General features: G+C 42.0%; 1 protein-coding gene across 2 annotated transcripts in view; it reads right to left on the bottom strand.

Moving 5' to 3' along the window:
- LOC149321653 (E3 ubiquitin-protein ligase RNF123-like) overlaps nt 1-25,161 on the bottom strand; it is a 149,686-nt gene that overhangs the window by 101,647 nt on the left and 22,878 nt on the right. The window contains exons 11-21 of one of the 2 annotated variants that reach the window (XM_089526322.1): nt 24,221-24,322; nt 21,677-21,781; nt 19,205-19,330; nt 18,947-19,039; nt 18,691-18,764; nt 16,997-17,114; nt 16,245-16,344; nt 9,289-9,350; nt 7,788-7,859; nt 4,416-4,536; nt 2,754-2,855 (exon numbers count right to left, since the gene is read on the bottom strand). In XM_089526322.1, coding sequence (XP_089382448.1) covers nt 2,754-2,855; nt 4,416-4,536; nt 7,788-7,859; nt 9,289-9,350; nt 16,245-16,344; nt 16,997-17,114; nt 18,691-18,764; nt 18,947-19,039; nt 19,205-19,330; nt 21,677-21,781; nt 24,221-24,322 — 1,075 coding nt within the window. Of the gene's footprint in view, nt 1-2,753; nt 2,856-4,415; nt 4,537-7,787; nt 7,860-9,288; nt 9,351-16,244; nt 16,345-16,996; nt 17,115-18,690; nt 18,765-18,946; nt 19,040-19,204; nt 19,331-21,676; nt 21,782-24,220; nt 24,323-24,913; nt 25,063-25,161 lie in introns of those variants that run through there. The other variant, XM_089526313.1, reaches the window with a different exon arrangement.

Here is a 25,161-nt window from a genome sequence, read left to right as displayed (position 1 = left end):
GGCAGTGGTTAATGCCTTGTTAAAACAAATGAGAGTTCTGGAAGAAAGCTCTTTAAAACCATTACTGAAAAAGCCATCCCTGGAATGCACCATTCTGGATAATTATTGGCCAGTCTCTAACATTCTATTTTAGGCAAGGTTCTGGACCATGTGGTGGCCTTTTAGATTCAGGGGTTTCTGGAGGAATCTGAGCTATTCCAATCTGGTTTCAGGCCTGGTTATGGGACGCATATAGCTTTAGTTGCCTTGATGGGTGACCTAGACCAGGAGCTAGAAAGGGGAAGTGTGTACCTATCAGTTCTGCTGGACCTCTTAAGAGCTTTTGATACCATCAACCATGGTATCCTTCTGGGTTGCCTTGCTGGGATTGGATTAACATATACATGAAACTGCTAGGCAAGGTTGTCTGGAGTTTTGGGGTTCAGTGCCATCTGTATGCAGATGACATTATTCCCTTTTACCACAAGCCAAGGAAGTTGTTTTGGAACTCCAGCTGGTCCGAAGAGTGGGTGCTGGTTGCAACTGCTTCACAGACTGCCAGTCCATTTCCAGGCACAGTTCAAAGTGCTGGTTATGAATCACAGAACAGAATCGTAAAGTTGGCAGAGACCACAGGTTTATCCAGTTCAACCCCGCTGCAATGCAGGAACTTTCAATCAAAGCATCCCCGACAGATGGCCATCAAGCCTCTGTTTAAAGACCTCCAGGGAAGGAGACTCCACTACACTCTGAGGGAGTGTGTTTCACTGTTGAACAGCCCTTACTGTCAGGAAGTTCCTCCTAATGTTAAGGTGGAATCTCTTTTCCTGTAGCTTGCATCCACTGTTCCTAGTCCTAGTCTGTGAAGCAGCAGAAAACAAGCTTGTTCCCTCCGCAATATGACATCCCTTCAAGTATTTAAACAGGGCTATCATATCACCTCTTAACCTTCTCTCCTCCAGGCTAAACATACCCAGCTCCCTAAGTCGTTCCTCATAGGGCATGGTTTCCAGGCCCTTCACCATTATAGTTGCCCTCCTTTGGACACGCTCATTTCTCAACATCCTTTCTGAATTGTGGTGCCCAGAACTGGACACAGTATTCCAGGTGGGGCCTGACCAAAGCAGAATAGAATGGCACTATTACTTCCCTTGATCTAGACCAGGGGTAGGCAACCTGCGGCCCACGGGCCGGATGCGGCCCGGCGAGGCCTTGGGACTGTCCTCAGCCCGGTCCTGCCGCTGATTGCCGCCGGGGCCTTTGGCGTCTCGCGCAAGGGGCATGGTGGGGCAATTGTCTATAGAAGCCTCAGAAACATGCATTTATCTTAACATTTTTTTAAAAATCAGCACATTTTTTTCGTGTGTCCTCCATTTTTTATTTAAAAAGTGCCCTCCATTTGAAAATTTTGTCCTACATTTGTCCCGGTTTATTTATTTATTTATTTATTTATTTTATATATATATATATATATATATATATATATATAAAATTTATTTTTTGGCTTTGGCCCCCCAGTTGTCTGAGGGACAGCAACCCGGCCCCCGGCTCAAAAGGGTTGCCTACCCCTGATCTAGACACTATACTTCTATTGATGCAGCCTAAAATTGCATTGGCTTTTTCAGCTGCCGCATCACACTGTTGACTCATGTTCAACTTGTGGTCTGCTTGGACTTCTAGATCCTTTTCACACGTAGTCTCGTTCAGCCAGGTGCCCCCCATCCTATATCTGTGCATTTCATTTTTCTGCCCGAAGTGCAGTACCTTACATTTCTCCGTGTTGAATTTCATTTTGTTAGCTTTGGCCCACCTTTCTAGTCTATTCAGGTCATTCTGAATTTTGATCCTGTCCTCTGGGATATTTGCCTCTCCTCCCAATTTGGTGTCATCTGCAAATTTGATAAGTATGCCCCCAATTCTGTCATCCAAGTCATTGATAAAGATGTTGAATAGCACTGGGCCCAGGACAGAACCCTGTGGGACCTCACTGGTCACTTCTCTCCAGGATGAGCTTTAATAAGCCCACATGGATCCAGCCCCAGATATTTGAAGAACTGCATTCTTCCTTATGAACCAGCCCATGCTCTGAGATCTGCTTTGTAGGCCCGCACCATATGAGGGCTTACCATCTGCGGACTTGAGCTCACACAATCAGCAAGCCAGGGGAGACAAAACGGCACACGCACCTGCACACCACGATTAGAATCAACAGGATTAGAGGTCCTGCAGGTTTTTTCATATGCGGAGGGGGTCGGTGAACAGATTTCCCATATATACAGTAGCAAGGGCCCATTGTAATGCCATCTTCTTATGTATGACATGACAGCTTATAGATATTGCTTTAAGTCAGGTATCTTGATTTAGTCAGCTGCGATGTGAACACCCAGCATGCCAATGCACACAACTCATAATTCAATCCCATTTTAACCTTCCTATATGTGAGTGAACAAATCAGCAATAAGAGTATTTTGTATTACATCCCAGGCAACAATCATGATTAACCAGACCCGTTGGCACTGGTAACCCAACTACAAAACCTAGATATCCTCCCATCCTTATTTGCTTAAGCCCATCTAACTATAAATTGTTGGATCATTTGTAAAACAAAGCTACCCTGTCTTGAACTGTTTACCTACTCATGCAAGAGGAAGGATGAAGTACAAATGAATGGAGCAAACGTGGCCTCAACAAAGATTATTAAGTGAAGATCCCTGCTTTAAAGGTTATCCAAGCATAGTCCACAGAGCACATCACACTTCAGAGCAAGTAATTACCTTTGAGAGTCTTTTTGAGATGAGATAAGAGTCCCCCAAGTCGCTGGAGGTCAAAATAATCCACTTTCCCATTATAGAAGAGCTGAGGAGGGATATATGCATCTAGGAGAAAAACAAACAGATATATATTAGAGAGATGATCAAAGAACTAATTTTTATTAACTTCAAATAATTGGGATGATTGTTTATAACTGTTTATTTCATGTGTATATGGATCTTTAACTTATCAAAAAGTGACCTACATAATGACAATATAGAATACATTCAAACCATTATAAAACAACAGCACAGAATTGACACGTTCCAAAAAAATTCAAAATGAAATAAAAACAGCCCTTTAATCTTCAGTTATTAAAATCCTATCACTAAAAACTTTTTAAAACAGCTCAGCAATTTCAAGTCATCAGGACTTAAAGAACTCAGAGGAAGTCAGTCCCAAACAGCCTGTTTAAACATTTGTAATGTTAAAAGCCTGTTTAACTCTTTGTAATGATGCTACTTGTTAGAAAAGGAGCTCCAGACTGGGGACCGTCAATGAGTTAGACCAGCTTCCCTACCCACAATACCATCATCTTATCCAAATTAAGTTCCAAAGTACCACCCTACTCTTTCTCAACTATCCTCTCTTTAAAAGACAGGGGACCTACTAAATGTGCATTTCAAAACAGCACAGTACTGAAAACAAGTACCAAACATGAAAGGCTGGAAATGCGGTGTCAGTGCCCACTTGAAAAACTGTATCATGACTTGCATGGTGGTAAAGAGAGTTTTCTTCTACAGGTTTTTTCTGCATTCTCAGAAGAAATTCAGTCTACAGGTTATGTTCATTCTTGGACTGCAGGGGTGCTTCACGTGGGATGGTAAGGTAAAAGCTTCTTTATATGGCTTCTTAAGTCTAGGCAATGTGACTAACTGTATCTCCTAATATGAACCTGAGATCCACAGGAGATGCTCTTTCCCCACTCCCACTATCTTCACAGGTATAGTTGGTGGGTGGTGGGTACTAGAGAGAAGGCCTTCTCAGACTTTGGAGCTCCCTCCCTAGGGAGGCTAAAATGGCCTTCTTCTTGCTGTGCTTATATGCAGGGAAATCTTTTTTTTTATTTTATTTAGAGACTTGAAGGCTTTTAAGGAAAGGGCTGTAAGAACTGCATTGTTTTAAATTGCCTTGTTTTCACATTTAAATTTTTTGAAATTTGTTTTTTAATATGCTTATTAGTTTAATTAAGTTTACTGTTGTTTTGGAGGTATATTTTTAATTGTAATCTGTTTAATGTGTAAACCCCATCTTCGGGAAAAGATGGAATATACCTAAAGTTGTATCTACTCCTCAAGTAAGTAGCCTTAAGTCTACGAAAGTTCATGTTACCAACTTCTGTTTTTCAGTTAGTCTCAAAGGTGCTGCAAAATCTCTTTGCATAACTAAAATTGATGATGATTTTTATGGTGATACCTGTGAGGGTGTATGCACTTTCAAGTCACCTAGAACCAATTTTTAAAAGTTATCTTGAACATTAGATTGCGCCTTCAAATACCACCCAGTCTCTAAATTTACATTAGGGGGGAGGGGACTAATCCTTACCGAAAAATCAGTTACCCACCAAAACAACCATTTATAGTTGTGTATTTGTAGAAATGGTTTTGCTGACATCACTGTCCTACCTTCACTGTTCAGCGCTGAAGGATTCTTCACCTTGTACTCCTCCCAGTAAAGTCTCAGAGCAGAGATGAGCCGATGCAAGAAACATACCATATATTCTGGAGGGCACAGCACAGTCAGATTCTAAAGACAAAAGAAAAGTACAACATTCCTCTGCTGTTAACACTGCCGATGCAAGAGCCAGATAGCGAATTCTACCTTCTCAAGACTTGTATGATACACACATCCCCTGCTGATAGTGTTCCCCAGGCAGCACAGAACATTTCCACGAACTGACAAAGTCAATATCTATCATTGAATCTTACCTACTTTCAAACAAGAAACAGTAAGCAGGCATTTTCTGTGCAAAGCACAGTAATACTGTACATCAAGAAGAAAGAGGCCAGGTCAATTTGATAGCCTAAAGGCATGTTAGCAAGTCTCAGTAAGCACACTTCCCTCGTTGTCAGACAAGACTGGCTTCTGAACAAGAGAACTCTACAAGTCAGAAAGGAACAAAATGTACATATCTTTGAGTTCTCACTGTTACTGACAGCCTTTAAGTCATGGTGGGGTTTGCTCTTCTACGAAAGAATTATAATTCTATGTGGTTAGTAGAGTTAGTAAACAAAGAAGTCAAATTTTCATGTGTCTGATTACTGCACAAAATGTAGTTTGTTTCTGCTGGTAATGGGAGGGGCAATTAATTATATTTATATTTATTTATTTATTGAGGTATTTATATCCCGCCCTTCAGCCCTAATGGCTCTCAGGGTGGCTTACAATATTATTTTTAATCAGACAGTTCCCTGCCCTCAGGCTTACAATCTAAAAGACACGAAACAAAAGGAGAAGGGAATGATGGAGGGAAAGGGGATGAGGTCCAGTGGTTCTTCTCTCCCTCTAAGGCCTGGACCAAGGCAGATGGATTGGAAGGAGGGCTCTTCCTTCTTCCAGGCTAGTCCTGATGGAACTGGACTTGCCTGGCGAACTCCCTCTCAGGCCGGCAGATGGCAGTTGTGGAGGGCGGAGTCTCCTTCCTTCAGGCTTAGTCCTGATGGAGCTGGACTTGCCTGGCGAACTCCCTCTCAGGCCGGCAGATGGCAGTTGTGGAGGGCGGAGTCTCCTTCCTTCAGGCTTAGTCCTGATGGAGCTGGACTTGCCTGGCGAACTCCCTCTCAGGCTGGCAGATGGCAGTTGTGGAGGGCGGAGTCTCCTTCCTTCAGGCTTAGTCGTGATGGAGCTGGACTTGCCTGGCGAACTCCCTCTCAGGCCGGCAGATGGCAGTTGTGGAGGGCAGAGTCTCCTTCCTTCAGGCTTAGTCCTGATGGAGCTGGACTTGCCTGGCGAACTCCCTCTCAGGCTGGCAGATGGCAGTTGTGGAGGGCAGAGTTAGGTAGGTAGTTAGGTTAAAACTTATATTCTGAAATTTTGCTCAGCTATACAAGAGCCTCATTTCCTCCATCTACAGTGCGCCTGTGCCACACGTGGGCGCACTACACGTACCTTCCTGCTTACGCGGAAGCCATGTGACAATATAAACAATGGTGCATGCGCCCATGGCACACGCTGCCATGCTGTGCACACACACCATTGTTTCCTATGGGGTGCGAGCATACGCAGATTTTCCCTCACCTAAGGGGAGGGCCCACTGTACTGTGATGTCAACTATTTTGTATTGGATAATTAAATTTTTACAGGAAAGTAATGTGGAGTCTCACTTCCCTAATTAAGATTTCTGTTTAAGCATTCACCATCAGTGTATTGCCCAGAGACATATATTCCCCATATTTACTGTTTTTATGAAGTTAGGCTTATGATAATGCCCATCTATGCCATTCCCCAGTGACTGTGAACCAAGCTGCACACAGATAATCAGCTCTTGGATTTGTGTATGTAACTCTTTTCCCTTGATAATTTAACTACTAAAGGAAAATAGTTACATACCTTTCTCTTAGGGGAGATACCTTTTGCCGGGTGACTTAGAAAGGTGTCAAAATGCTAGAATTTCCAGAAACCACATATATTTAAAAGACAGAGCTCTTAATACCTTTATTATCTCATTCCTGTTCTGGTTCAGTATTGCTGGCATGAATTTTAGGAAGGACAAGTTGATGATAGATCCAGAAAAGTAAGACTCCTAGTTCCCTAGTTAGGGAAAATTGTATGTTTATGTAAGTGGCAAAAAACTACAGTTGGCCCTCCTTATAGGCGGGCTTGCCTTCCACGGCTTTGAGCTTACGTTCAAAGGCAAGCACCAGCAGAAACACCGCGAGCATGTGCCCCATTATTTTTTATGGGGTTTGAGCAGGGGTCCAGAACATATCCCCTGCATATGGAGAGGGCAGACTGTATTTACTAAGCGCATAAGCATTTGTTAGGTCCCCTAGCTGGTTGCTGTATTCCAAAGATACTTAGATGTAACTTGTTCTTCTAACTCTGCAGGTTCTTATGCTAATTAGCTGAAGAGGTGCTCCAAAATGTATGATATCACACTTGCCTCATGCAATTCTTCTTAGTCAGAATAAATACTTTCTTTTTCTGTTAAACCTCATCAGCACTTTGGCCACTCAGGCACCCAGGGTGCATTCTTTCCCTGGGAGGTGGGAGGGGAAAGCAGATTTATTTGAGCTTATTCATCACTTCATTTCCCACAGAGGAACAGAAAAGAGAGGGCACAGGGACTACACAAATAGGAACTGGGAGTTACTGATTGGCTAGACTTCATTTTCCCAAGGTCTCAGGACAGAGGAAATATCTAGTTAAGGCTCAACAGCCAACCCCTTGTATGAATCTTTGCCTATTTCATTATTATTTCTTTAAACTGTTGAGACATTCCCTTCATTCTCCTTCTTCATCCATTATCCTAAGAAGGGAGTCAGCTGGGAACAGAGATGCAGGGAAAGAAAGAAAACTAGACTGTACCAGACAGACTTGTCATTGCTAGTCAGGGAACAAAACAACGAGAACACAATGAAACGACTGATGAGTGTTCCTACTGTACAAATCCCTGAATTAGCAAGACCAGTGTTGCACCTTGTTACAGAAATGGAATGCCATATTATCCTTCTTCAAAAACAGGTTATTAAACTTCACCACCATTTTGGTGAACAATCAGTGAGTGGGAGTTGTCTGAAAAGAAAAGGCACCAGACATGCTAATCTGCAAAAGAAAACAATTACTGTAAAGGTCACGAGTTAATGTAGAATTCATCAGCACAAAACTCTGAAACGGTTAGTAAGTTAACCAAGTATAAATGTTATCCCTGCTGCAAATATGTCTGGAGCATCATGAAAAACCACATCTTTTATCTAATAACACAGACAGAACATTCTTCATAACAGAAAGCACAAGACTTGTTCAAATCCACTGTGATGATGCTAATCTGAACTTACCCCTCGGTTACTAGCATTTTCCTGAAGAAATTTGCGGAATTTATTTAGAAAGATGTATCTCGATGCTCCTCCCTGAAAGAAGCAAGACCTAGTGTTCAAAGTCAGCTGAGTTCTATCAAGGTGAAAGAAATTCCTAAAATTACAGTATCTCTGTTTTGCTTGATTTTTGCTTACTTCATCATTTAAAGCGTAAGTTACCTTAGAAGTCATGCATTTTCTTCCTTACTTACTGGTATAACTCCTCCATCACTTCCTTGCTTTTCAAAGTAAACTGCAAATATTTTATCCATCACTGTTATGTTTTAATATTTTGAATGGCAGTTTTAAAATAATTTGGATTAAGATTTTATCTGGGAGATATGTGAAATATTTGGGATATTGTGCTATAGACTGTTTTGTTGTTGTTTGTGATTGTTTATTTGCTATGAAATGTCCCAGACATCCAACTAAGTTATCTTGACAGGGTATAAATAAAAGTAAAACAAATGAACTCCAGCTGCAGTATCGAGTGAAAGGTTCAGCAGCATCACAGAGTGAATGCCACAAATGGATTTCTTATATTACACATAGTAAATTCCTCCTCCATGGAGGCAGGTGTCAACTCAAGGAAGCATTTTATACATTGTTTACCCATGTTTTAAGAGTCCTATGTAATATTAATTCTCTAAAATTATATTCATATTCTAAGTTACCAGAGAGATCATGAGATACTAGCATAATAAGGCATTGGGAAGAATTATTATCTTTAGTCTGTGTATTCTTTATCAAACATACAATGTTGATATTCAATGTTTTCAATGCTATATTTACTAAGGCAGGTGATCCCTGAGGAAAGAGGTTATCTGCATATAGAGCTTGAACAAGATAAACAGGTACTTTGTGATTTCATATTACTTGTATTCTTCTGCATTTTCTGTGCCTCCTTCTGAGCTACTGTATTTAGGTTCAATGGCTTATACAACATATCGAATTAATTGCTAAGAGCATATACTACAGAAATTATGCGGGATGCATGGCCTTGTAGATTATGTTGAAATGCATTTCCCATCATTCTGCAACATTGGCAATGATGGCTAAGGCTGACGGGAGCTGCAGTCCAATGATATCCTGAGGGCCAAATGTGTCTTTATGTCTGCTCCACAGTATACAGGAAATCTTGGTTACTTAAAATTCTAAGCTAAGCTCAATTCTAAGTGACAGCCAAGAAGCCAGTGAGATATATCTTTCAAAATTAAGTAACATGTTTGATTTATTTAACACATAAAATACAGACTCCAGAAAAAGGCTCACCATTATCTAGTGCACAATACATCAAGCCTAAGTATATTAAGAATCAGGCTGTCAGCAATGAATCTGGCACTGCATGACTACACATGGATTTGGCTTCAGGTAAGAAGCAGACACAGCAATCTGATGAAAAAGTATAACAGAATAAAAGCAAGCAAATATTCAGAAGGGTTTTTTGCATACCTTGTCTACAAGGTATTTCAATTGTCCTTACCCCTCCATGGTCTTTATTGTTTAACAGTAACTTCAGTATCTGCACTTGGAGTTCCTCCACCACTGAAAATGGAACAAACACAGCCACTATAAACATTGCATCAGGCTCAGGTACGTTGCTGTAGAAAAACTAACAGTGATTACATACAAGCCTTGAACAGAAGCCCTCTGAAAAAAACCACCTGTTCAGATTTTACTTGACCTCATTTTGATGAATAATTGTAAGAGACCACATTCCGCAATACAGTGTTCTGAATGACAAAAGGAAAAAACCCTCATCAAAGTTATCAGTGAGAAGTTTACATTTATCCTTTAGAAGGAGGACTGAGTTTATCAGTAGAATACAGCCATAGCTCAGATAACAAAGCCTCAGACAAAAATGAAGCTCCCTTTTACAAAAGGTTTTTATGTCCCAGCCCCCTTCCTTCCTTCTTGTATTTTATCTAGCTGGATATTTTTTCACCAGTATTGAAACTGGGAGGATGGTGAAGGAGGGCTGGGGAAACACATGCTTTTGATTAAGGTTGCAGAACCATGCCTGCAGGAAGCAATACAATCAAACTTGAGCTCAGAAAGACAGAATTCTATTCTAGCCTGTCCTACTGAGATTGTGTATCCCTGCGTATGACAGGCAAAGTGAACAGCAGCTACCTCCAGAAATCTTTATTGAGCATATGGGAATAGCAAAATAGAGAAAAAGGGACTATCTGTCATGGTCCAGGCCTCAGAGGGAGAGAAGAACTGCTGGACTTATTCCCCTTCCATTCCCATTCCTTTCTCCTTTTGTGTCATGTCCTTTTGAGATTGTAAGCCTGAGGGCAGGGAAATGCCACTCTGAAATACTTTCTGGACACCATGAGGGACAGCCCCCATTGTCCCCAGTGGCAGCGCATCCTGAAGTCCCATGTATTTTGGTATTCAGAGGGGGTGGTCCAGAACAGATCCCACTGTACTTTGTTAACGGAGGCAACAGTTGTCCCTCTAGATTTGCAGGTTAAGCATTTGTGGATTTGATTATTCAAGGATTACTGTATTCGTTGATGCTCTATGCCACTTTAACAGGGACCTTGAAAACACTGGTGTCACTGGGAGAAAATCAAACTGGCAAGATGATTGGGCCTGGTCGTGCAGATGGGGGTTGGAGGGATGAAACAGGTGTCTCTTTTCTCCCTCCTCCTTTCTCCCATCCCTACCCCATCCCCTTCCTCCTCTCTTGCCCAAGTGAGCAGGCAAGCAAAGGAAAGCAAGCCCATGGGACAAGCCCATCTACCCAACCAATGCAGGTACTTTTTGTGTGTGTCAAATGTGGTTTGCAAACCCTAGAGATATTCAGTTTTTCCACTCTCATGGAGGTCCTGCATCCCTACCCCCAGGGACGTAGCTAAAGGGGGGGGGGGTTGAGGGGTTCGGACCCCCCCATCAAGAGTGGGGATGTTCAAGCTCCTTCCTCCCCCTCCTCCTCCCCTCCATCAAAAGCACGGACTTGGATGGAGAGGGAAAGGGGGGGGGGAGTCTCAGGGAGCAAGGAGGCTCAGAGAGAGAGAGGGACGTAACCTTGAAGCGGGGGCAGTGCCTGTTCAAGCTCCTTCCTCCTGCTTCCTCCTTCCGTCGGAGCGGACTCAGGAGAGGGAGAGGGAGGGGAGAGGGCTGGTTTCCCTCCCAGCAACATCTTTGCTCCTCTTTCCCTCTCCCTCCTCCTCTGTGCTTTTGCCAGAAAAAGGTCTCCGTTCGGGAGAGGAGGAAGAGGAAGAAGAGGGAAGGAAGACACACAGAAAAAAGGAAGGAAAAACGAGGGGAGGGAGGGAGAACTAAAGGAAGGAAGGAAGAGAAAAGAAAGAAAGAAGGAAGGAAGGAAGGAAGGAAGGAAGGAAGGAAGGAAGGAAGAAAGCAGTGTTGCCAATTTCGCGACTTTCACACGAAAACGGTGACTTTTCAGAGCTTTTCGTGTGATTTCCGTGCCCTCCTCTATTTCAGTGCATTTTCGGCGACTTTCAGCTCCAGCCTGAAAGCTGCCTGCAGCATGCAACCAACCCTTTGGATTGTAACAGTTTCAGCCAATCAGAAAGAGGGCTGAAGAAAAAACACACTCTCTCTCTCTCTCCAACGACTCCCTTTGAGAGCCAGAACTTGTTCAGAACGGAGCAAAGAGCAAACCAACCAACTCTGGAATCACACTAACAGTTTTTTCAGCCAATCAGAGAGAGAGGAGGACAGTGATTGATTGCCCCCCCCCTCAGGCATTCAGGCTCCGCTCCAGGCAAAGCGGCTGCTGGAGAGAGAGAGAGGCAGGCAGGCATTGGGCAAGCAACCAACCCAGGCACAAAGTGTTGCCCAGGAGGAGTGAGGGATTTGGCTGGCTTAATCCCAATTGCCTTGAATTTCCAAGTAAGCCATAAGTTTTAAGGCACACAATCACAAAGGCAATAGTTGATAATGGTATCATGGGTTGATGTTGGGACTACTGTGTGTGCCTGAGACTAGTGACATTTGAATTTCTGAATTCCTGAGCTTGGGCAGAGTGCCCCAAGCCTACCTCTCAGGGTTGTTGTTGTACTGTGAGGAGGACCATTTGGGTCGATGGGAGGAAAATCTAGTAGGGAAAAAGTAGAAGAATGGAGGAGAAAAAGAGGTGGAAAGGTGCTTCTGAGCATGGGCAGAGCACCTGGGTAGAATAATCAGGGATGTGTTTATCTCCATCTTCCCTCCCTTCCATGGGCTGCCCTACTAGTTAGTTGTGTGATGTGAATGTGATGTCCCTGAGACTGTGTGTGTGTGTTAGTGATTAAATATGCCTCTGAGCATGGGCAGAGCACCTGGTAAGTTGGCATCCCTGCTCTGTCTTCCAAGAAGTTTGTTTTGTGGCTCTCTTTTTCGTTCTCTTTTCCACTGCCATCCATACTGCAGAAATAATCCAGTTTGGCACTGCTTCTAACTGCAAGGCTCCCTGCGATGATGGGATTCTGGGCACAACAAACCACCAAGCCCAGAATTTCATGCATGGAGCCCTGGCTGCCGGTAAAAGCAGTGTCTCATGTCACAACAAACTACAATTCCCAGGATTCCCTGGTTGAACAAGGGAATTGCCTGCACACTTCCATATCACAGCCCCAGAGAATGAGTCTACAGGATTCAGTGTTGCCAATTTAAGTCCCGTTCTTAAGCTGCATTTGGATTTGATAATGATAATAATGATAATAATAATAATGGTGATGATGATAGAGAGATCTTGTAGCACCTTTGAGACTCACTGAAAGAAAAGTTGGCAGCATGAGCTTTCCTAGACTTAAGCGTATTTCCTCAGATGCATGGGAATTGTAGTTCATTGTGGCACCAGAGCTCTTTCTCACAAAACTACAATTCCCAGGGTTCTCTAGCACTGAGCAGGGCAGTTAAAGCAGTCTTAAACTGGTTTATTTCTTCTGTGTGTCTTGGACCCAACTCAGGCTGCATCTTCACTCCAGACTCCAGAGACAATCCAGTTTCATACTGTTTTTACTGCCATGGCCCAGTGCTATGAAATCCTGGGAATTGTAGTTTGTTGTCACACCAGAGTTTGCTGAGAGAGAAGGTTAAATGTCTCAGAAAACTAGAATTCCCAGGATTCCCTAGCACTGAGCCATGGCAATTAAAAGGGTGTCAAACTGGATTTATTTCTGCAGTGCGGTTGCAGCCGAACACGTTTCTATTTGGCACAAAGCTTCCAGAACCCCCTTCATGTCAAAATAAATATCTTAAAAGGACTGAAAGATTCTTTGTTTGGTTCAATGGTGATTTTGAGAGTTGAAATAAGTTACAATTATTTTTATTCAATTATATTTACGTTTATTTGCAAAACATCCGCCATTTTAACATTATGGGAATTTTCTGGGAATTGTGACTGAAAATTCAGTGTGATGTGAGGGGATTCAGCGGGTTTTGGACAAGCATTTCCGGGAATTATCTCCGAGGCTTGTTGGCAACACTGGAAGAAAGGGGAAGAAAGGAAGAAAAAGGAAGGAAGGGAGAAGGAAGGCTCTAAAAGGAAATATCAAAGAAAGAAAAGGTGATTTCTAATAACAATAATCAACTACAGGTTGAATCTCCCTTATCCAAAATGCTGAGGACTAGATGTATTTTGGAGTTTTTCAGAGTTTGGTAAGTATATATATATATATACACACACACACACACACACACACACATATATAGGTATATATTGAAGCTACTTGAGTCCAACCATTAAACCCATTCATGTTTCATAAGCTCATCCTCAAGTAGCTCCTTTTTTGCCCTCCTCTGAGTGTCTCAGAATATGAACAGTGTCTCTGAGCATGAACAGAGTGGCTGCCGCTTATTGCTTGAGCAGCTGCACTTTGCTTTATCAACCTGAATTTATCTGATGTGAACAGCTTGAGAGGAAGGACTCCATTTGCATCTGCACTAAAGAAATAATCCAGCTTGATGCCACTTTAACTGCCCTTGGTTCCATGCTGTGGAATGCTGGGATTTGAAGTTTGTTGTGGCACCTGATAGAGATGGCTAAACAGCTCCTCAAAACTACAAATCCCAAGATTCCATAGCACAGAGCTATAATGGAAGTGGTGTCAACCATAAAAACCAAACTGCCTTGGGTCCTTTTCTGGGGGGAAAGGTGGCACAGAAATGAAATAAATGATGAAATGATGAGGAGATCAGGGAATTGCACTTCAGTTTCTTGTGGCTGGCAGAGATGGCTAAATAGCTCCCAAAACTACAAATCCCAGGATCCCATAGCATGGAGCCAGGGCAGTTAAAGTGTGGATGCAGCCTTAAAGCACTATTTCTGCAGTGTGGATGCAGCCTTGGAGCTCTTTTGTTGATGCTACTTGCAAGTTGGTTCTGAATCATGGCAACCCTAAGGCAAACCTATCATGGGGTTTTCCTGGCAAATTTTTCCAGAGGGTGTTTCTCTGGAGCTGAGAGAGTGTGACCTGCCCATGGTTGCACTCTATCCATGAGTTAAACCCACTCCCCACCCCTCTCCATTTTCTTTCTGGAAGGGGCCTTGCTTATGTTGAAGGGAAGGCCGCCAAGCCTCTGAACCTCAGAATTATTGTTTCAATGCTCAGTCTTAGAAGCAGTGAGTGCTTGAGCATGCACAGAGTGTCTTTCACTCCTTCTCGCCTCTCTTTTAGCCAAAGACCCCCCTCCTCATTTCACCACCCTCTTGATGCATGTGTTTGGCTGATTTTAACCTCTGTAATTTTATATTTGTATTTTATATTTTATATTTGTAATTTTTAAATGTATTTTTTACGATTTTCATTGTTGTTTTAATGTGTTTTCTATGTGTTGTTAGCAGCCTTGGGTCCCACTTTGGCAGAAAGGCAGGACATAAATAAATAAATAAATAAATAAATAAATAAATAAGTGGGCTACCAAAACCTGGATGGGAAAAGTAACCCGTGACTGGGAGGAAGTCCACTTCCAGACTGGAAAAACAGATATCTATATCTATATCTGTATCTATGTATAAATGTTAAACAGTGTATGGTGTGCTAGCAACCACAGAGGCTTCCAGGAAATCCTTCTCCTCTTTTTATAACAAAATAATAATAATAATAATAATAATAATTTTGGAATTGGGGAGGATGGATGGGAGGACCACAAAACAATGACCCAGGGCCACAAATGGCCCATAGCTGCCCTATTTAATCAACCTACTCCATAGTGGTTTGATCACTGGAGTACTATGACTTTGGATTCCAGGGTTTGATTCGCAACTGGACCATACAAAGCCAATGGGTGATCTTTTGCAAGCCACAAATGCACTTGAGGAAGTAGACTGAAGTCTAGGAAAGCTCATGCTCCAATTTCTTTCTTTCGGTGAGTCTCAAAAGTGCTGCAAGATCTCTCTACTTATTATTATTGGATCTAAATGCATCTGAGGAAAATGCTAGGAAACCTGACATCTAGGAAAACTCATGCTGCCAATGTGTTTCTTTCAGTTAGTCTCAAAGGGGCTACAAGATCTCTCTACATATTGTTGTTGTTGTTGTTGCATCTAAATGCATCTGAAGAAGTAGACTGTCTTCAAAAGCTCATGCCGTCAATTTCTTTCTTTCAGTGAGTCCCAAAGGTGCTGCAAGATCTTTCTACTTATTATTATTATTATTGCATCTAAATGCATCTGAGGAAGTAGATTGAAGTCTAGGTGTGGCTGCGGTTTCTCTCTCTCCCTCTTTTGCTCTATTTGGCGTACTCTCCCTCCCTCTCCCTCTCCCTTCCCTGCCCCCCTCCACATGCAGGTTGCCCTCCAGAGAGCAGAGGACAAGGCAGGACCCCCCCCCCCAAAGGGACCATGCCCTGGTTGCTGCTCCTGCTTCAGCCAGAGCTCCCCACACATTTGGGGTTTGGGGAAGGTGCCAGAGCAGCGGGAGCCCTGAGAGGCGGATGCCAGTGAGCAAGTCCTCTTTTTTCTTTTTCCTCCCCTTCCCTTCATTTCAAGGACAAACTTCCCTGCCCCGGATTGTTTTATTGTTCCTTCCCGCAAAAGACAGCTCTCTTGCCTCTCCTTTTCCCTGAATGAACCTGAGGAGCCTTTGGCAATGGCACAGAAGTGGAGCAGCCCTCTCCCCTTCTCCTCTTCCCCCTTCCTGAGGTAAAGGCTTGACCCCCTTTCTGTGTCTGGGGGGGGGGGAGCTTTCAGCCCTTCAAAATGGTGGCACTTAGTCTGGAACCCCCCCCTTCTCAAAATCCTGGCTATGTCCCTGCTACCCCCCACAAGAGCTGAGAGCCAACTGTACTTGTCTTTGGGAGTAGGAATGTCAAAGGCATTGATAATATAGTAATGCCCATTTAGTGGCACATATTTTTTTCTCCAGACTCTGAAGAATATCACACCTCAGTATACATGAGAATAGATCCACTGACAGATAACAGTAATGTATATTCTGTAATGCCAATGAGACTCTGAATTTCATAGTCTCACTCTGATACCTTCAATGCGTTTCTTGAGCCGCTGACAGCCTCTTTCATATGCTCGTCTCCTCAATCTTTCCTCAGCACTCTCTTCCTTGACTTCCTTAGTCTCTTTGCCCTGTTTTTAAAGATGATAATAGACAGATTTGTTATCAAAAAACCCAAAAAAGATGTGTTCACAAGACTAGGAAACATTAATAAATGCCAACACAGCTGATAGGAAGATGTAATCTAGCAAGGTTCTAAATGGACACTTAGGCGGGTTACAGACCGCCATAAGGGACATCCTTAGGATGTCCCATTTTGAAAAAGGGGCGTCTCTTCCAGACGCCCCTTACCCTGTTATGGACAGAGTCCGTAACAAATGGCGGCGGCCATTCCACACGGCCGCCGCCATTTTGACGTAATGGACACTCTGCGTCCGCATGTTGCAGCCTGGAAGTGACGCCACGAGTACGTGCTTTGGCACTTGCGGTGTCTCTTCCTGGTTGCCGGAAGGAGCGCGATTTTTGCGCTCCTTCTTTGCAGCGCGGAGGAGTCGCGTGGTTTGGCTGCTGCAACTCCTCCACGCTGCAACCGGCAGTGGCCCGAGACCACCCCTTTTGGGCGGTCTGTAACGGGCCTTACACAACTTATTTTGTGCAGAATATACCTAAACAAGGCAGATGTCACAGCTTTTATGCTATGATCAAAAACAACAACAAGGCACATGTCACAGCTGTTATATTATATCCTTTAAATCCACAAGCTGGTGATACAATTTGGCTTACCTCTTTGTTGAAGCGGTTTGGCCACCAGGTGGTGGGAATCAGTTCTTGTAAACCAGCCTCTTCCACACGGAGAGGGCTCTTGATATAAAAAAACACAACTGAGCGTAGCACATCAAATCTGAAATGGGTTAAGGGAGCTGACAGGTGGTTATGAGCCACACAAAACAAAATTGCAATAAGATTAACTCCACACATGAAAATTTGTGAACAGTAAGGCTTCCCCAAAGGTACAGTGACAATATCATGCAGCCAGTAAGATATCTGGGGAAAGTTAAACATGAGACAGACCATTGTGAGATAAATATTTGCACGTTTTTGTTAATTTTCAGTAGCTCCAGTCAAAGAGAGCATTCAGGCATTTAGTCATCCTACTGTCCTCTATGTTAAGACAAGACTGTATGTATTCAAACCTACTGTTGTGTTTTGCTTGTACATAATTATCACACTCTGCTGTGTTAGAAGTCATGCCTTCCACGTGGTATGGTAATTATGAATGACAGGAAATGATTGGAATGATTATTTTTTCCAGAATGAGATGTGAAAATTATAGAACTGTAGACTTAAAAGGGACTGCAAGAGCCATTCTAGTCCAACCACCCCACACTGCATTAAATCCAGAGCTAAAGCATTTCTGATTATCCTTCCAAGCTCTGTATAAAAAATCTTCAGCAAGAGTCCACACCTTCCAAGGCAGTCTGTTAGACTGTCAGACAACTCTTATCATCAGAAAGTCCTTCTTAATGTTTAGCTGATGTATCCTTCCTTGTAATTTGAATCCACTTGTTCAGCTCCTACCTTCTGGAAGTGAAGAAAACACGTTTGCTCTACTTTATATGGGACCACACTTCCAAATAGTTAAATGAGTTTCTGATCTTTGAAGGAACTTCTCATATCACCTCTGAATTGTCTCTTCTCCAGGTTAAACTTGCCCAGCTCCTTCAACCATTCCTCATAGCATTTGGTTTCCAGACCTTTCTCCAGCATGTTAGTATGCTCCTTAAATGTTAACAATGTTCTTTTGTTACAGGCATTTATCAGTTATGTATAGTGCTGGCAAAGATAATGGAAAGCTAATTATCCCCGGAAGTGATCAAAACAGACTATGCATGTGTGCAAAACCAGGATGCCACAGCAGCACAATTAACATAATCATGACCTTCTCATTAATTCCACAGTGAAGATGCTGCCAAATAAGATAAAAATACACATACACTTGTCCCTCTACATTCATGGTTTTGACACTCATGGTTTTGATTATTCACAAGGTCAAAGCCGCTATGCATGCGCCCGCTCCTCTTCCCCTGCCCACCCCTCCCTTTAACTGGATTCCGTGGGGGGGGGAGTTAATTGCAGTTTTTTCACATTCATGGGGGTCTTGTGCCACTAACCCCCCATGAATGTGGACGGCCAAGTGTATACTCTTTGCAAAGGTTACTTCAGAGAGAGACATCTTAAGTGCATGTGCAAGTAAAGAAAGATTAAGGTTCCACTTAGAAATGGCAACAACCAAGGCAATTGAAAATTAGGTTTCAGATAGCTCTGTGTGAAGCCATGAGAAAAAAAGGAACCCTTTCTCATTAACAACAGTGTGATAATTCTGCAGTTTATGCCTTAAACTCTTCACAGTCCAAGTGAATTTGCATCATCAAGAGATTTAGAGAACTGTGAAAAAACAGAGATACAAAAAAGGATACAACACATTGTGGAGCAGGTACTTCCTGGATTTCTCATGCTTCAGGATAGCGATAGTGAGACGAAGGTAGTGAATCTGGACAGAGAACAGAAGGGATAATCAAGGTAAGCTACAATACTCAGTGCACCACAGCTTTCAAGATAGCATATAAAGAACATCTTACATTTAAAAAGGAGTAGCCAGACAAACAGGGCTGCTTTCTTCACTGTATAGCCCTTGCTAGAGTTTACTGCAGTGACACAAATAATAGGACTTACTTGTAAACCTAGATCAGGAACAATGGGAGAGAAACGGTAAGCTCTGAGCAAGGACATCAGCAACTGCTTGAGGCATTCGTTCACTTCATAATCCTAAGTAGAGGAAAAACACAGGCTAGAAAATACTGGAGTCAATTAGCCCTCCTGGAGAATGCAAGTGGCTAGAATGGCAAGAATAAATGAATGAATGAATATAAATATAAAATAATAGTAAACAAATAAATAAGAAGGGAAACCATGAAAGCCCCAAAGGCTCACCTCCATGAGAAGCCACATGAGATCCAATAACTGTTGAATAAGTGGGTGTGCTTCCACAGCCCCTCCCCCTTCTAGGATGCTGAGTAAGAAGTTCATGAGCACATCTTCTACCAAGTAGACTTTGCACTGCAAAGAAAGAATTTTAAAATCAGCATGTCTGAGGAGTAAATTGATTATCATGTTGCACCACAGACAATCAGGGTCAGTCATGAGACAATAAAGACAATTCTCATGATCAACTTCGGGTATGCCCGCAACAGCTATTCCTCCCCAGCATGCATTTAAAGAGCTACAGACCTAGTCCTCCCTTCATCATGTTTCATTCAATCACTTTCAAGAATGTGTGGTTCTTCATTAGAAAAATACTTTTCCTGCTACGTGGCTTGAGATGTCAACACAGGCACCGTATATAAGATTACTCCCTGTTAGGATATAGAGTCACAAGGAAAATGTACAATGTGGGTTTTAATAGTAACCAGGCATAAGAGCATTACTGTGAGCCATAATGATTAGGCATTTAAACAGGAAGTGGCATCAAAAAGATATTCAACAAGTGCTGTAAAGTCCTGTAGGATGCTGCCAGTCTGAGAAGTCCCTCAGGCACAGTAGCTGGATCCTTTGTGGCGCCAGAGGGAGAGGCAAGGCCTAGTAGGCCTCACAGAGCCTTTGCTATAGCGACAAGCATTTTACTCCGAGTGGGTTGTTACTAATGTGGATGGTGGATGGTGTCGATGTATATATTGTTGTACACAGTGGAACTTCTAAGAATAAAAGCCTCATCTAGAGAAATTTACAGTATCTCTTTGCTCATTGAGAAAAGGAGAGGTGTTTGTCCAGCTCACAAGCTGCGGACTACAGTCACGAAGGTGGAAAATCTGGTACCAAATGTTGACGTGTTGCTTCATGTGCTGCGCAACATCAGAAGTGTTTTAATACTCCTTTCATTGCCAGTGAATCTATTCACCAGGAAATGGGATGCAATTTTACAGGACAAACTGCAACATTTTCTTATGAGTGAACTGCTGATAGGAGAGGGTATGCAATCTGCAACCTCTTCATGAAACAGCATATACATAGATAGGTAGCTGTTACGTACAGGCAGGAGACTGCCAAATGAAGCGGTGGTCTGGAAACTTCCCCCACCAATAAATATATGGCCATAACTTTGTTATGTACAACTGGCTGCATATATTCAAAGAGCAGCAAAAATCAAACCAGAGGCAAACTTAAAAATCTTGCTTCCTCTTGACCTATCAGAAACTGGTTCGTGTCACTGCTCCAATTATCAGGGAAGAGATTAATGACACCACACACCTCAAATCCAGCAACTCTAGTTGAATAAATCATGCTGCAACATAGCTTTCTAAAAACATGAGCCAGAAGGACCAGTACAGAAGATAAGATGGTTTGGCATCTTCTTGCTTCCTCTGATTCAGACACAGATTATAAGGGCCACGCTCAAGAGGAGAGTATATGTTTTTCACACTAAACTGTCATCCTTCGGCCTGTGAGGGAGTGAACAGGCAGACCCAGCTCCACCAGGGCTAGCCTGAAGAAGAAGAGCCCTCCCTCCATGATAGCTGCCATCCTCCGGCCTGTGAGGGAGTGAACAGCAGGCCCAGCTCCACCAGGGCTAGCCTGAAGAAGAAGAGCCTGAAGAGAATAACCACCGGACCTCATCCCCTTTCCCACCACCATTCCCTTCTCCTTTTGTGTCATGTCTTTTAGATTTTAAGCCTGAGGTAAGGGAACCGTCTAATTAAAAATAATAATTGAAAACCGCTCTGATAGCCTTTAGAGCTGAAGGGCGGGGTATAAATACCTTAAATAAAATAAAATAAAATAAAATAAAATAAAATAAAATAAAATAAAAAAATAAAGGCTTCAGTTTCCAACCTGGGCATATTCAGAAAGAGCTGGGAAAGACTCTTGTCGGAAACCTTGGAGAGCCACTGCCAATTAGTGTAGATCAGTGGTTTTTAACCTGTGGTCCACAGTCCCCCAGGACATCAGGATGTCCTCACAGGGGGACCACTAGAAGGACCACCTTCTCCCCACAGTAGAGTGCCCATTTTACAGCAGGCAAGGCAAAAGCTGGCTAGCTGGGCCTGTGTGTTTCTATTCAATCTGCTCCAGCTGCAGGGAAGAAGGAGAAAAAAAATTCTCTCCCCTGCAGTGCCTCTGAGAGAAGTGGGGTGTTCTGTGGCAATAAAAGTTATTTAAAGGGTATCCCTGGTAAAGAAAGGGTTAAGAACCACTGGTGTAGACAATTCTGGACTAGAAGGACCAATGGTCTGATTCAATATAAGGCTGCTTTCTATGTTCCCTGCCTGAGCTGCTATGAATTCAGTGACAGAAGACAAGCACAGGTCCTCCTACGATCAGGAAAATAATTATTCATATCTCTCAGTACTGTAGGGATAAGATGCTAATATTACTACAAACTTGGGAGTAAAAGCTGAAGAAACTCACCATAAGGGGTGCAAAATTGTTAAAAATGTGTGCCAGGGTGATGAGTACTGTTGGTTCTCCCTGGAGCTGCCAGGTGGAAGAATCTCTATCAACCAGCTTCCCTTCCTAAAAAACAAAATGCAGGGTTACACACCCTTTTAAACAGGCTCTAATTTCACTACAGTGCATTTTTGCTTAGATTTGTGGGAGCCCTCGGACAAACCTCTAGTTCAGCATTACATCTTGATTCCGCAAAAAAGGTGTTAAATTCAGGGATATTTCTACAGTTCCATATTCCTCCTAAGTCAAATTTGGTACCACCTAGACTAGAGCTGGGGAATTTATGGCCCTCAGATGTTGTTAGACTCCATCTCTCATCAACTTTAGCTAGTCTAATGAATGATGATTAGGGAGTAATAGCTCATCAATATTTGGAAGGTCTGAGTGTTCCAGCCCTGATCTAGGTAGGTATCATAGGACTGCTGCTGACATCCAGTCAAAGTATTATTTGGTGTGACTTCATCATACTTATCAATTCCCTATCCCCTCTTGATTCATTAGCTGCTTTGAATGTGTATTTCTGCATGGCAGGGAGTTGGACTGAATGGCCCTTGTGGTCTTTTCCTACTCTATGATTCCATGAAATTTGTGCAAGAGGGAGAGAACAATATTCAGTACAATAATGTCATGTCATTTTGTTTTGTTTTAGTAAACACTGTTGAACAAATAGGATTTGACAGCAGCCATGCATGCCCCCATGACCCTTGGTTTTCCAACATTTCCCTTCCATTTTAGCCATTCACATCCAAAACACCAATGCAAATTCGGTTTTCACAGTTTGTATTATCATGATAGAGAGACATATCACACTAATTTTGATTTCTTATTTGCACTCAAAAAGCTAAAGCCAATGTCACACCAATGTGATGGAACTTTCTTCTTCCCGCCTCCACAACCTTGCTATGTCCTAAAAACCAGCTCCAGAGGCTTTTTGCACACTCCAGAGAGCATCTTTGGAGCACATGTGTGACTTATACAGGGAAGAAAGATCACCCTCTCCTGATTCTGTTGAAGGAAGCAGTTCTGTCAGCAGCTACACCCCAACAGATTTAGGCCACACGCACAAGCAGACTTCTGCAGATACAAACATCAATTTTTATAACTCTTCAAATCTTCAAACTGAGATACTGGGTTGGTATACAAAAGGAATGCCACATAATTCATAAAGAATAAAACAATACACCAGGAAATGAAAACATCACACCTGCATTAGTTAGTGAGAACTTGCAATTTTGAGCTTCAACACCATCATTTGCATACTTTCAGTAACATATACAGGTCTAAAAACAAAAACACAGACTCATGACCTCTTTCAGTCAATGGCATGTTACACATAGTCAGAAAGTGGATAAGGCAGGTTCTTGCTCCCACAACCATTTTCCCAATTGAGGTAACTTATTTTTTTTCTACAGGAAAAATAATTTAAATGAGTGAATTGATATAACTTGGTGATACAACTAAGGTGATGTCTGGGCAGGTTCTATACCCCTCTGGTGCCATCCATTAAGAATTAAACTTATTCCTATCAGCACAGTCCAATCATGGGCACTCCTGCTCAGTCAGTGGAATAGGACAGAACTGGCTTTTCTTCCTAATATAGGGAGCTATTTCTCTAAGTTTTTTTGGGAAAGCCACAAAATTTGTCACCAGAGAGCAAGGGGGAATCTCATTCTTAGAAGTGGCTATATGTCTTCCTCTTACAGCATCATTAGTAGCTCCCATTTTTGTAACAACCACCATTTTATAATTCACATGGCTCTGCATGACACTACATCCTAGGTGATATGGGGGGTGAGCAAAGAGAAAAATGGCTGCTGAAATATTAAAGATGTCTGTAGTTGCTGCTACCACTGCGTACATCAGAAGCGGCAGTGACAAGAGGGCACAGAGAAAAGGAGACACAAGCCACCATGTCACAAACTGTGAACAACACCTTCTAAATGTGATTATGAATTTCTTGCCATATTAAATGATAGCAGAAATTTGCTATCCAGATACAAATCAACAAAAAACCTGAACTCAACTGGCATTATTTCCAATAGCTACATACAGAATTAAATCCAAAGATATAGCTATGTTAGCCTGAAGAATCAGTATGTAGCTACAAGATCTCTCTACATATAGAATTATATTGTTAGACACTCATTTCTAAAATTTTGTGAATACCAGAGACTCTTTCGCTAAAGATAGTCACCTGGCTTCATCTCCCCACCCTGTACTCTTCTTTCAACAACAGACAAAACCTTTTATTTATGCCCAGGCCTTTAAACTGATTAGTTTTATACTGTACTAGGGTTTTATTGATACTTCTTATTATGTGTATAATTGACCTATATTTTACTGTATTATTCTTCATAAGAAGATCTGTGATCTGAAAATTTTGGCTGACGGGCAGCTAATAAGTACTTAATAAAATAAAACATTCCTGGTTTAATAAATCCCATGTGAAATCAGCTATAGACAAGAAAAGTCTCAATAAATTTAGTAATGAAAATGTGATCTTACCGAAACATCTATTTCAATATTAATAACATTTTTCAGGTATCCCAACAATTTGTGGGCTTTTACAAGATCTGCAGCTGGCTTATCTTGTAAGGGCCGATACCCCTCCACTGGATATGTATGAAATTTTAAGGAAAAAAGCCCATCTATGTATAGATTATATGTACTTCATTCATTGGAAGAACTATTTTCACAAACTTTGCTTTCATCTTGTATTCCAAGAAAATCTACCACAATCACAGCTATTTCACATGCTTCCATGTTATGCACCACAGCTGCAAAGCATTATTATTATATTTATTAATTATTATTATATTAATTATATTTATTTATTAATTTATTTTCCACCCTTCTCCCAAGTCTGGGACTCAGGGTGGCTTACAACATTAAAAAAAAGTACAATTAAAACATACAAAAATAGTACATTAAAACAGAATTAAATTACTGCAACTATTAAATTAAGCATCAAGCACATCATGGACTTGAACAAACACTCAAAGAAAAAGAGCTTAGGACCCTGCTTCCTCCTCGTGAATGTCACCTTTCTATTATTCTACACTAATATTAAGTTTCATGCAGACTGAAATAGTCTGAAGGCAAAGTTGTGCAGCTATCCAGTTTAGACACAATTGTGCTCATTCCATATAGCCCCCTGCCATACTGCACTCTCACAGTCCTATATGGAGGACTCCATACCTCGTGATGAGCCACAGCCTTCATTTCAATGCTTTGGAGTACTCTCCTCTCACTTGAAACTGTATTAACTGTAAACTTATGTGCTGGTTTAGGAATTTTGCCACCTATTAACTCGATAATAACACAGCCATCAAATAACATCTTTAGCATATTTTTAAAATCAAATAACCCTGAGATTACTGAGATACATTTATAGGAGGTATGTTGAGAATGCATTATTTAAATAGCATTTTCTTAAATATTATTAT

Source organism: Sceloporus occidentalis, unplaced genomic scaffold (genome assembly GCF_023333645.1).
Source record: "Sceloporus occidentalis isolate IW3139 unplaced genomic scaffold, rSceOcc1.0.p SCAF_1, whole genome shotgun sequence".
Taxonomy (NCBI): Eukaryota; Metazoa; Chordata; class Lepidosauria; order Squamata; family Phrynosomatidae; genus Sceloporus; species Sceloporus occidentalis.
Note: the sequence above shows the minus strand (reverse complement) of the source record. Positions and strands in the feature narration are given on the sequence as shown.